Source organism: Schistocerca gregaria, chromosome 3 (genome assembly GCF_023897955.1).
Source record: "Schistocerca gregaria isolate iqSchGreg1 chromosome 3, iqSchGreg1.2, whole genome shotgun sequence".
NCBI classification, from domain to species: domain Eukaryota; kingdom Metazoa; phylum Arthropoda; class Insecta; order Orthoptera; family Acrididae; genus Schistocerca; species Schistocerca gregaria.
The window spans coordinates 522,619,185-522,632,837 of record NC_064922.1 but is presented as its reverse complement, the minus strand read 5'-3'; the positions used below and the strand labels follow the sequence as shown (position 1 = coordinate 522,632,837).

Genomic DNA, 13,653 nt, shown 5'->3' with positions numbered 1-13,653 from the left:
CCAGGGTAGTTGACTTACACCTTCTAGAGCACGTTGGGTGGCACGGGATACATGCGGACGTGCATTGTCCTGTTGGAACAGCAAGTTCCCTTGCCGGTTGGCCCTGTGTGCCTCGGTCGTATGCAGTCCTGATTGTGGCGCTCACCTGCACGGCGCCAAACATGCATACGACCATCATTGGCACCAAGACAGAAGCGACTCTCATCGCTGAAGACGACACGTCTCCATTCGTCCCTCCATTCACGCCTGTCGCGACACCACTGGAGGCGGGCTGCACGATGTTGGGGCGTGAGCGGAAGACGGCCTAACGGTGTGCGGGACCGTAGCCCAGCTTCATGGAGACGGTTGCGAATGGTCCTCGCCGATACCCCAGGAGCAACAGTGTCCCTAATTTGCTGGGAAGTGGCGGTGCGGTCCCCTACGGCACTGCGTAGGATCCTACGGTCTTGGCGTGCATCCGTGCGTCGCTGCGGTCCGGTCCCAGGTCGACGGGCACGTGCACCTTCCGCCGACCACTGGCGACAACATCGATGTACTGTGGAGACCTCACGCCCCATGTGTTGAGCAATTCGGCGGTACGTCCACCCGGCCTCCCGCATGCCCACTATACGCCCTGGCTCAAAGTCCGTCAGCTGCACATACGGTTCACGTCCACGCTGTCGTGGCATGCTACCAGTGTTAAAGACTGCGATGGAGCTCCGTATGCCACGGCAAACTGGCTGACACTGATGGCGGCGGTGCACAAATGCTGCGCAGCTAGCGCCATTCGGCGGCCAACACCGCGGTTCCTGGTGTGTCCACTGTGCCGTGCGTGTGATCATTGCTTGTACAGCCCTTTCGCAGTGTCCGGAGCAAGTATGGTGGGTCTGACACACCGGTGTCAATGTGTTCTTTTTTCCTTTCCAGGAGTGTACTTAAAACTAACTAACCTAAGGACATCAAACAACACGCAGTCATCACGAGGCAGACGAAATCCCTGACCCCGCTGGTAGCTCTGTCGTCGAGATCTGCTTGACACTGTCTTTCAACAAGACAAGCAAGATCGCCTGTTGCCCTTGCTGTCCTGGCCTAACCGATGCGCAGAATGTTCGCTTGTGACCTAGACAGAACATTCTCTAGATATCTTGCCCACGGGTAGCCAAGATACTGGAACGCCCCTACCCGAATCAGTCATCTAGGATAGCCGTGACGTCTGCGGTTCCGGCCGGGTTCCTGCCATTGTGGTCGCCAGAGATGGCAGCTACGTAAACTAAATTTCCTTTCTTATAGCTCCAAATACAGTAATAATTTACTCCAGCATCTTTACTACAATGTCTATGGTGATACGGCAAACTTTTGTGATTTGCTATCCTTCCTGCTCAGATGAATACTCTGTCTAACCAGTATAGCTGATAACAAATGATGGGGAAATGGCGCAATTTGAATTTTCTAATGTGGATGAAATGACACTACTTCAGAGACTTTCCTGGCCTTATAGAGATGTGTATAGAATGAAGCAGTGAGTCAAAATTTTTACCAAGGCCCGGAATCGAACCCGGTTCTCCCGCTTACGAGGCACTTACGTTAGCCGCTAACCCATCTTGACAAAGAAGTTGACGCAACTATACGGATTACTCTGGTAGGTCTCCCTCGTCGATACAGATTATCACCGCCGCCCAGTTTATTTCAAATTCATACAAATTCTTGATGAGACCAATAAAGTCCCTGAAATTGTGTCTTTTTGTTTGTATAGGTACCTCCACCTAGTTTTTGGGTGCTGTTCCAGAACATGGAGAGCCTCAGCATTTCTGTACGTGTGGAAGGGAGAATTTAAAGCACACAGTGGAAGTCTGAATCTGGGTCGTTTACGAACCGCTTTGCCAAGTGGCTTAGTGGCTAACGCACCTCCCTAGTAGGCCCGCCGGGAGGTCTCATTCGCTGCAGACATGGACTGTGCGGCTGATCCTGGCGAACGTTCAAGTCCTCCATCGGGCATGGATGTGTGTATGTTTGTCCTTAGGACAATTTAGGTTGTTCTTGGGTAGCTCAGTTCGTAGAGCACTTGTCCGCGAAAGGCAAAGGTCCCGAGTCCGATTCTCGGTCCAGGACACAATTTGCCGTCAGGATAGCTCAGCGTGTTAGGTCAGATGGTTAGCTGCCCTCTGTAATTAAAATACAACTGAGTTAATTAATCAACGACGAAATTCCACGGGTGTCTCGCGACGTCTGCACCGAGAAAATGCAACGAACAAAAACGAACAAAAAAAAAAAAAAAGAAGAAAGAAAATCGCTCTAAGGCGCTGCAGGCATGGACTGTGTGGCTGGTTCCGGCGGAGGTTCGAGTTCTGCCTCGGGCATGGGTGTGTGTGTTTGTCCTTAGGATAATTTAGGTTAAGTAGTGTGTACGTTTACGGACTGATGACCTTATCAGTTAAGTCCCATAAGATTCACACACATTTGAACATTTTGAACACACCTTTGAACATTTTTTTATTCCCGCCTTCGTACAAATTTTCACTTGTTGTTTCAGTCTACACAAATTCTAAAGTGGGTTTTAATTGCAGATGCGTACAGATACTTGGGAGGAGGATCACATTCTGTTAGAAATTAGTGAAGGAACTTTTAGGGACAGTGGATGTAACATAATAAGAAACTAAGTCTACTCATCATGACACAGGCTATGTACGCCATAATCTGGCAAATATAGCATACAACTTCTAAGACTTCAACATGGGAACAGCACCCACTAACCTCTCTGCTGTCACCAACTTGGGGTGATATCGAGTACGCCACCAAGGGCAAGGTGGGCGTACAGTTACAAATTAACACAGACGCGGTGGGTTGACCTAGTCTGCCACTTCGGATTCGCAATCGGCAAACGCTGAACCAGAGCGCAAAGTGGATCAAGAGCACCGTCTGCGGGAGCTGTGGCCGTGTAGAGGCAGAGGAGGAGGGCGTGGCTCGCAGGCCCCACAGCTCCCGCCCGCTATATATACCGACGGCGAACCTGGCTGCGGCACCTGTTGCTCTCGCCGGACAACAACTCTCATCACAACATGTACAAGCTGGTGAGTTGCCTGCGCGACGACACGTACCTCCGAGTGACTCAGGCCATTAATTCTCTTCTCTTGTTTCTTCAACGGTCTCCCTCTGCTGTGACGCTCTTTCTGTCAGAAAAAAATATACTTTTGAACAGTCAGCACATATGAAGAGTAGATATAAAGTTTAGACTATGTAGTTATAAAGTTTAGACTATCACCTGCAAAAGAAGTAAAATTACGTAATTAATGTCTACAGTCTTGGTACACAGCACAATCCTGCAACGCGGTACGCTGCTAGAAAAGCCAAATCGAAATGGTGCACCCCATCTCCACTTCACCAGTGGGTTCTGACATGTGACTCCAATGAAACAAAAAATTGTTTACGTAACTGTTTTTATGTGACAATTAAAACTGTATGACTCCCTCGTATTCTAGTACGTATCTGTCCAGGACTTTTCGCTTCTGCTTCCTCTTACTCGGTCAAGTTTTTGCTTCTGAACGTATTAGCAAGTGTTTCTGTTTCTTACAAACTCTTCCATACGAAGTTTTTGTTTCTCTTTCTTTCTGTTACGTCTCGACTTCAGCCAGAGAGGCTGCATTGCGATGGAGATGCTACTTACGCTTTTGGTGTGAATTTGGTTCAAAAACCCATACTGGCCACACTGATTTACGTTACTTTTGTTTCTAGCAGCATTTATGTCAGCTGAAACTGTAATTAAACCTCCCTCCGTTCCCCCATTTCGTAATTGCTATTGGATATATATTCTCGTCTCATCCTATACGCCAGCTTTGTTTCTTAACTAAATATCAATGCCAGATGGTGAAAATCTCTTTCACCCTTTGTTTAGGTATCTTCAGCATCACCAGTCGACATTCTATGTCTTGGTATGCCAACCATTCCTGATGCCACAGTGTATGCTTTCTTCCTACGTGGCAGAAGTTTTGCTACCAAGTTCTTCATTGCTTTGTCTCTCTCTGCTACTAGTATAACTGCCGCTTCATTTAATTTAAAATTCAAATTTAGCGCTGACTAACGTATAAATTTAATTTAACAGGTATTACCCGCTTTGAAAGAGAGTAATTGAATTGAGTTGGGAGATGTCACTTTGTGTGTCACTTTGTAACATTTAATCTTAACATTGACACGAAGTAGTTGCAAGAACGAAGAACTGCACAAAGGTGTAGCAGATGGAATGTGTCGGTATGTAATGCTCCTGGGGTTCAGTTGGTATCTTACAACAGTTGGTGTTTCATGAAACCAGGATGTCAATATCGGATCGCAGTCTGTTGCTTGTTTAAGTCGAGATGTTAAAGTACACTAAAGAAATGGGAATAGCGAAATATTTCATTCAATGCCATACAAAGGAAGGATAAAACAGATATCCACCAGATGATTTATTTTCCAAAAAAAGGGCCATTGTGCCAAGTTATATAGGTTGACATTAGTAGTTAGTAGTTATGATGGAGATTGTACGGCCTAATACAATGAATGCCGAAGCTTCCGTGGAAGATTGCTGTCCGTATTGCAGAGTCAGCCCAGTACTGGAAGGTGTATTCCTACTTGGTCAACCATTCACATACAGCCAAATGCTACGAACGGAAAGTACATTTATAGATGTTAATACATTAACAAAGGAATGTTCTAGATACAAAATTATTACGGGAACAATGATTTTTACTGCTTTTGACTGAGATTTTCATTGGCGGTAAAAGTAATAATATGACAAGCATACCTCACATTCTGTAATTGGGAGCTCATATCAACTAGTTAGTCTCCGGATGAGATGGTCTGGTAAAGAGATTTGAGAGTATAACAAATTTACGCCATTGAAAAAGTGCCACATCTTTTAGGATTTTTATGTTATTAGAGACCTATTCTGATCTCTATTTTATCTCCCGCCCCCCCCCCCCCTCTCTCTCTCTCTCTTCCTCTCTCCCATTCTCTCTCTCTCTCTCTCTCTCTCTCTCTCTCTCTTTCTCTCTCTCTCTCCACTTCCTTACTCATCTCACAATCCACACACACACACAAACACACACACACATACAGTCATAAAAACAATGTCGATAACTCCCTACTATCTGTAAGAAATTGTAAGTTCTGTATTCAGGAATTCCATTTCATTTTCTTCATTCCTATTCTATCGAATAACTTATCCCAGCTGTGTGGCGCATTTAACTCTTTATTTAGGGTTACTGTCTCTACGTCTCCCTTCTGAAGGAACTGGAACAAATACACAGTTATAGACGAAATAAAGGGTTTAACAGCTGTGCTCTGTACAGTTTTTTACCTCTTACAGTAATTTTCATTCATAAACAAAAAATTCATTTTTTGTTGTGTAATGCACAGATCACAGTCGAGGTCGCGTACCAATTGATTTATTTTGATCGGCTTCGCTCTGCAGAGACGACATCTTCATATATTTGTAGCTCTAGTCGAACCTTGTTGCCAGTGAATACCACCTCTTGCCACCACTGCCAACACGACCTTCTGTCGAGCTCTGAAATACACGTTGTCTCAGGTGATCCTTCTGTGCGCCGTGGCCGCCGCCCACGCCGGCTACCTGGGAGGCTACGCCGCCCCCGCCGTCGCCGTGGCCGCCCCCGCCGTGGCTGTGGCCCACGCCCCCGTGGCCGTGGCGCCCGCCGCCTCCTCCATCGCCAACACGTACAGGATCTCGCAGACGGCGCGCGTCCTTGCCGCCCCGGCCGTCGCTGCCGCCCCCGTGGCCTACGCCGCCCCTGTGGCCTACGCCGCCCCCGCCGTCCACGCCCCTCTGGCCTACGCCGCCCCTGCTGTCGCTGCTCCCATCCTCAAGGTGCACTGAGAAGGGCAAATGTCAGTGATGTATCACCCATTCTGACTCATCGTTATTTAATAAAGGCTTCATAAACCGAATATATTTAATCTATGCTTCGCTATTCCTTCTCTCCATTACTCCAGTCCTGCAGTTGTCCTAAATCTTATTTAAGCCGTGGTAAGCCACTGTTACTTCTTAAGCTAATATAAATCGAGAAGCCTCGGACAGGAAACGACGAACACCAGGAGGTAGGCGGCGAAATCACGTAAGTGTTGCAGTCACCAAGTATTGGAGAAAGACTGGTATGTTCAACAGTTATCTGCAGTGTAACCTAATGATGGGCTAAACAGTTCAGCCAGCAGCAATGGGCACACATATAAGATGGCACAGCACAATGGCTCTTAGTAGCCTACGAGGCATGTGGAAACATGGTGTTATGCCTTGGTGGCTACCCTGAAGGTGTCGAATCTGAAATTTTGACTATTGTTAAGGGTAAGTTTCTGAAATTTTAGTATCAGGAAGATTGGTAGCAGGTGGCTCCATTTAGAGTAATAATTCAATTACGATTTATGCGGTTTGTTATCAAAATTGCCTTTTTTCTATGAAAATCACAATAGTGAAAAATCTGTAATATGCAAGAAATAGTTTCTCGTAGGTACCTGTCTACAGATGCACAACATCTGTGATTTCCTTGTGTCGTTGCAGGAACCGCTCGGCAAATCGCCGTTATACTGGTCTTGTATTGTGTTCAGTGAACTGGATACCAGGCATCAACCAATTCTTCATTAGTGACCTATCAATAAATCAGTCTATCGGTCTTAGCGAGCAAATTACACTGATACAAAAACAAGCTTGATACAAAATGAAGTATGACTGAATGCGAGCTTGATATCAAAGAGTACGGCAGGTATTATTGTACTTATAACACGATAAAATATTGTCTATCAAACCCTTGCAGTACGAGTTAATCCATGTGATATTCACTTGCTTGCTGAACTGTTGGAGAATGCAACAAAGACGACAAATTAACACACAGATTTACGAAGACTTCATATTATACTAAGAACGGCGACACAACAACATCAAGCAAAACAGATGCCATGGCGAGATGCAAACCAATTGCAAACCCCAAAGCCTGATCTGGTTAAGCTTTATTTAGTCAAATAGTACGTTACAGAATGAGCATTCACAAATCAGAGTTCTTGGAATTCAAATAACGAATCTCAACACTGCATGAGTAGCTGTGGAAGAAACGAAAATATAAAGAGATATTTTTCTAACTGTCCAGTGGCATAGCATCCAGTACTTATTATGACAACCATTCGTTTTCACATTACAGTGATATGTTTAAGAAATTTAACACTGCGCCGAAAAGAGACAGGATGCATTTATGTAGAAGCCCAGTGTAACGACCGGCCGGAGTGGCCGTGCGGTTCTAGGCGCTTCAGTCTGGAACCGAGCAACCACTACAGTCACAGGTTCGAATCCTGCCTCGGGCATGGATGTGTGTAACGTCCTTAGGTTAGTTAGGTTGAATTAGTTCTAAGTTCTAGGCGACTGATGACCTCAGAAATTAAGTCGCATAGTGCTCAGAGCCATTTGAACCAACCCAATGTAACGGTGAGATAAAAGAACAGGAGCACTTATTCTTTGATCTGCCAAGAGACAGATTTTCTTCAAGTTTATATCTGCATGAACTTCATTAAGTTTTAATTTTAACTATCTGATGAGAAAAGAAACATTAGGCTCAGTCAAATATTGAATATTTATTTTCTATTCTGTCTTAATGTGTGACTTTTTAGAGACTTCCGTTTATTTAGACATATGAACTTTAACATGACTTAATTTACTGTTCCGTTAGGAAACTGACATACAAATAAGAAAGGCAGAAAACTTTTACTTTACAATAATTCAGCTGCGTTTCTTCAACAATTACGATGAAATCAATTACGAGGGAAGGTGACACAAACATGACCATGTAGCTGCAACAGAAAAGTACTGTCACTGTTATTTAATGAGAAAGACAGTTAAGCAACGGAAGACAAGAAATTTGCGACTGACAACGCCACGTCACATTTTATTTAAAAACAGATCAAGAAGCTAGCCGATGATGACCGAAATGGAGAGAGCAAGGAGGGACTACAAGTGACCCTTGAAGGCTTCGGAGTTTATGCAACAAGTTTATGTGTACGTTTTCCTCACTCGCTGTTCGAAAATGGAATGATAGAAAAATAGCTTGAAGGTGATTCGATGAATCCTCTGCCTCGCACTGAAGTGTGAATTGCGGAGTCAGTATGTAGATGTATTAGGAGGCCATAATGTTATTGCACTTGTGCATGAGGATGCTTCTGTTAGCTTATCAAGAGTTTTTATCATGGTGCTTCGTGAGAAGACAGTGAACCGCTCGATAGTACAGGCACAAATGTCCTGACAGTATTCACGTGCGATACACTTTTTTTAGTCGCCAAGTGTAGTTATTTCCTGTAACATCACCACATGTTTCCTGTAACGGCCACGGTGCGCCAAGTACAATAATAGCGTGGTCATGTAGTAGATGAGTTAACTTCTACACAAGTCACACACTCGATACATAAAATGTTTATATGAACACTGAAGCCCCAAAGAAACTGGTACAGATATGTGTATTCAGATACAGAGATATGTAAACATCCAGAATACGGCGCTGTGGTCGGCAACGCCTATATATAAGGCAACAAAGGTCTGGCGCAGTAGTTAGATCGGTTCCTGCTGCTACAATGGCAGGTTATCAAGATTCAAGTGTGTTTGAACATGGTGTTACTGTCAGCGCGCGAGACATGTGACACGGTATCCCCGAGATAGCGATGAAGCTGGAATATTCCCGTACGACCATTTCACAAGTGTACCGTGAATATCAGGAATCCGGTAAAACATCAGATCTCCGACATCACTGAGGTCGGAGAAAGATCCTGAAAAAGCAGTACCAACATGACTGAAGAGAATTGTTCAACTCGACAGAAGTGCAATCCTTCCGCAAATTGCTGCAGATTTCAATGCTGGGCCATCAACAGGTGTCAGCGTGTGAACCATTCAACGAAACATCATCTATATGGGCTTTCGGAGCCTTGATGACCGCACGACACAAAGCTTCACGCCTGGCCTGGGCCCGTAAACTTTTGGACTGTTGATGACTGGAAACATATTGCCTGGTCGGACGACTCTCGTTTGAAATTGTATCGAGTAAATGGACGTGTACGGGTACTGAGACAACTTTATGAATCCATGGACTCTGCATGTTAGCAGGGGACTGTTCAAGCACGTGGAGGCTCTGTAAAGGTCTGGAGCGCATGCAGTTGGAGTGATATAGGACGCCTGATACGAGTCTGAGAGGTGACAGGAACGTAAGCATTCTCTCTGATCATCCGCGTCCTTTCATGTCCATTTTGCATTCCAACAGATTTGGGCAACTCCAGCATGGAAATGCCACACCCCACACGTCCAGAATTGCTACAGGGTGGCTCTAGGAAGACTTTTCTGGGCTTAACCACTTCCACTGGCCACCAAACTCCCCAGACATGAACAATATTGAGCACATGTGGGATGCCTGGCGACGTGCTGTTCAGAAGAGATCTCCACCCCCTCGTACTCTAACGGATTTATGTACAGCCCTGCAGGACTGATGGTGTCAGTTCCCTCCAGCACTACTTCAGACATTAGTCGAGTCCACGCTACGTCGTGTTGCGGCATTTCTGCGTGCTCGCGGGGGCCCTGTACGATATTAGGGAGCTGTACCATTTTCTTTGGCTCTTCAGTGTATTTTCACTTCGATACGATGCACTCCAAATCAAATCAAATGCAATTATTCTGTTGTTATGGACTGGAGACCAAACGTCGCTAATCTATATCTGCATCAACAGTCCTCAAACCTCCTGAGGGTATATGGCGGAGAATACTTCTGGTACCAATAACTCGTTCCCCCTTCCCTTTTCTAAAAGACACTGGCGCGTGGAAGGAATGATTGTCAGCAAGTATCTGTATTAGCTCTAATTTCTTGAATTATCTCATCAGAGTTATTACGCGAGATGTATCTGAGAGGAAGTAATGCCTTGTCCGACTCTTCCCGAAATGTATTCTTTCGAAATTCCGGTAGAAAAGTCACCGCGACTCACAACACCTCTTCTGTAGCGTCTACCACTGGAGTTGAGCATCTCTATACCGCTCTCGCGCTGACTAAATGATCCCAGGGTGAAAAGTGCTGCTCTTCGTTAATTTCTCTCTATGAGTTACTCCTAGATATTTTACAACAGATACAGTTCCCAGCAGTAGTGTAACAGCACAGAAGAGGTTTTCTTTTCCTATGTACGCGCAGTATGTTACATTTATTTAAATTCGAGGTCAAATGACAGAGCATGAACCATTCGTCAATCCTCTGTAGGTCTTTCTGCAAATCGATTCTGCCTTCTGGCGTTACTCCTTTCTTATAGACAACCTGATCATTGCGGACGGTGTTAAAGAGTTTCCGACGATGTCTACTAGAACATTTAAGTACATTGTAAACAGTAACGGTCCTGTCACACTTCCTTGTAGTACTCCCGAAATTACCTTTACATCTTTCGATTCTCTTCCGTTAAGAGCGACATGTCGAGTTCTATTGCAGAGGAAGTCTTGAATCCAGTCGAAAATCTGGTCCGATACTCGGTAAGCTTGTTTTTTGAGTTTTTGTCCTCTCTCTCTGAACGGCAGTGCGGGGCGGCGTCAAATCAAGGAACACAGCGTCAACCTGACAGCCGTTGTCTACAGCGCTATGGATCTCATGGAGGAACAGAGCGACCTGACATACACAAGATTTCCGTTTGTGGAAACCATGTTGATTTTTATAGAGAAGGTATTCGTTCTCCAAGACCTAGTTGATTCTTGAACATAAAACATGTTCCCGTATTATACAACAGGCTGATGTCATCGATACCTACGTAATTCTGTGGGTCTATCGTACGGCAATGATCTGGGCTTTCTTCCAGTTGCTAAGTACCCTCCGTTGCTGCAGCGAACTACGATAAACTGCTCGTAGAAAAGGAGCAAGTCCTTTCGCGTAATGTTTGCAGAATCTTACAGGTGTCTTATCCGGACCTGATGCCTTTCCACTGCTTAACGACCCTAGCTTCTTTTCTGTTCCGCGGACTCTTAGCTCAATATCTCCCATTCCGACGTTCGTACGATAGTTGAAAGGAGGAACCGTATTATGGACTTTCGCGGTGAAACAGTTTCTGAAGACCGAGTTCAGTATTTCGGCCTCCTTTCTGTAATCTTACGTTTCGCTGTCTGTATGGTCAATGCGTGACTGAAATGGTGATTTCTAACCTCTTACTGATTGTACATAAGAGTAAAGTTCTTAGCGTTTTTACTCAAGTCTGTAGATAAAATGTTACTTTTAAAGTTCAAGATTTTAAACACGGCTGAAACAGCAACTGTTGAAATTCTTCACGGTAAATGATGACAGCCAAAACAGTTGCAGGATGAAGATTTATTAAAATTCTTGACCATGGTTTCGGCATGTATAAATATACAGAAGTAAAATACCTAAAATTACATTCTGCAATGGAGATTAATAAAACAATTGTGCCAAAGGCGACGTCAGTAGTTAAAACATCATCTCCATTTATACAACATGATTATGGACAGAGGGTCAATGCGAACACAGATTAGCATCAGTCTATGCGCCGGTGGCGACACCTACAACGTGCTGACATGACAAAAGTTTCCAACCGATATCTCATGCACAAACAGCAGATGACCGGATTTGCCTGGTGAAACGTTGTTGTGATCCCTCGTGTAAAGAGGAGAAATGCGTACCATCACCTTTGATAAAGGTCGGATTGTAGCCTATCGCGACTGCGCTTTATCGTATCGCGACATTCCTGCTCGCGTTGGTCGAGATCCAATGACTGTTAGCAGAATATGGAATCGGTGGGTTCAGGAGGCTAATACGGAACGCCGTGCTGGATCCCAACGGCCTCGTATCATTAGCAGTCGAAATGACAGGCGTCTTATCCGCAAACCTGTAACGGATAGTGCAGCCACATTTCGATCCCTGAGTCAACAGATGGGGACGTTTGTAAGACATGGCTGCGGTTACCCTTGACACTGCATCACAGACAGGAGCGCACGAATGGCACAACGTCATTTTTTCGGATGAATCCAGGTTCTGTTTACAGCATGATGATGTTCGCATCCGTGTTTGGCGACATCGCGGCAAAAGCACATTGGAAGCGTATATTCGTCATCGCCATACTAGCGTACGGACTTTTCTGGATACAGAAAATGTTCGAATGCTGCCCTGGCCAGCTCATTCTCCAGATCTCTCACCAATTGAAAACTTCTGGTCAATGGTGGCCGAACAACTGGCTCGTCACAATACGCCAATCACTACTCTTAATGAACTGTGGTATAGTGTTGAAGATGCATGGGCAGCTGTACCTGTACACGCCATCCAAGCTCTGTTTGACCCAATGCCCAGGCGTATCAAGGCCGTTATTACGGCCAGAGGTGGTTGTCCTGGGTACCGATTTCTTAGGATCTATGCACCCAAATTGCGTGAAAATGTAATCAGTGGCAGTTCTAGTATAATATATTTGTCCGATGAATAATCGTTTATCATCTGCATTTATTCTTGGTGTAGCAATCGTAATGGGCAGTAGTGTATATAAGCTGCAGTGGTCTTCAAAGTGGTAGGAAATGCCTTTATCTCCCTTCTGCCTCTGTCTCTGTCTCTTCTTATTCTTTCTGCTGTTATTGTGTTTTTCTGAGAATTATTTTCCATTGAAATGAAATGAAATACGTGGCTATCGACCAGTGGTGCCCTCGACGTCTGCTGTCCAAGATCTCCTGTATGACCTCCATCAAACTGGATGGTAAGTCTACTTCGTGTGGCCGCTGCTCACATTGAAATCCCAGGAAACGAATATGTAGGCTGGTTGGGCAAGTTGGCAGCCAGTATGCCAATTTTGGGGATGCAGATACAAGTCTCCTACACCATTAGTTGTCGGGGGTTTGGAATATGGATTGGTGCGCCCTGAATTTTCCAAATAAACTGCGGACAATAAACGATGGCGCTGTAATAGTCACAAACATATGGCTTACAATTTTAGACGAACAGTTGGTAACAGGTAGGTTTTTTAAATTAAAATACAGAACGTAGGCACGTTTGAACATTTTATTTAGGTTGTTCCAATGTGATACATGTACCTTTGTGAACTTATCATTTCTGAGAAAGCATGCTGTTACAGCGTATTTACCTGTAAATACCAGCTTAATGCAATAAATGCTCAAAATGTTGTCCGTCAACCTCAATGCATTTGGCAATACGTGTAACGACATTCCTCTCAACAGCAAGTACTTCGCCTTCCGTAATGTTCGCACATGCATTGACCATGGGCTGACGCATGTTGTCAGGCGTTGTCGGTGGATCACGGTAGCAAATATCCTTCAACTTTCCCCACAGTAAGAAATCCGGGGATGTTAGATGCGGTGAACGTGCGGGCCATGGTGTGGTGCTTCCACGACCAATACGCCTGTCATGAAATATGCTATTCAATACCGCTTCAACCGCACGCGAGCTATGTGCCGGACATCCATCATGTTGGAAGTGCATCGCCATTCTGTCATGCAGTAAAACATCTTGTAGTAACATCGGTAGAACATCACGTAGGAAATCAGCACACATTGCACCATTCAGATTGCCGTCGATGAAATGGGGGCAATTATCCTTCCTCCCATAATGCCGCACCGTACATTAGCCCGCCAAGGTCACTGATGTTCCACTTGTCCCTGCCATCGTAGATTTTCTGTTGCCCAGTAGT

General features: G+C 45.0%; 2 protein-coding genes across 2 annotated transcripts in view; both read left to right on the top strand.

Moving 5' to 3' along the window:
• Positions 1 to 13,653, top strand: part of LOC126356347 (cuticle protein 12.5-like) — an 87,939-nt gene that overhangs the window by 52,726 nt on the left and 21,560 nt on the right. The gene's annotated exons all lie outside the window — the stretch shown is intronic.
• LOC126356346 (cuticle protein 38-like) lies at positions 2,978 to 5,918 on the top strand. The gene is made up of 2 exons (XM_050007330.1): positions 2,978 to 3,047; positions 5,540 to 5,918. The coding sequence occupies exons 1-2, from the start codon at positions 3,036 to 3,038 to the stop codon at positions 5,843 to 5,845; spliced, it is 318 nt and encodes a 105-aa protein (XP_049863287.1). The 5' UTR covers positions 2,978 to 3,035; the 3' UTR covers positions 5,846 to 5,918.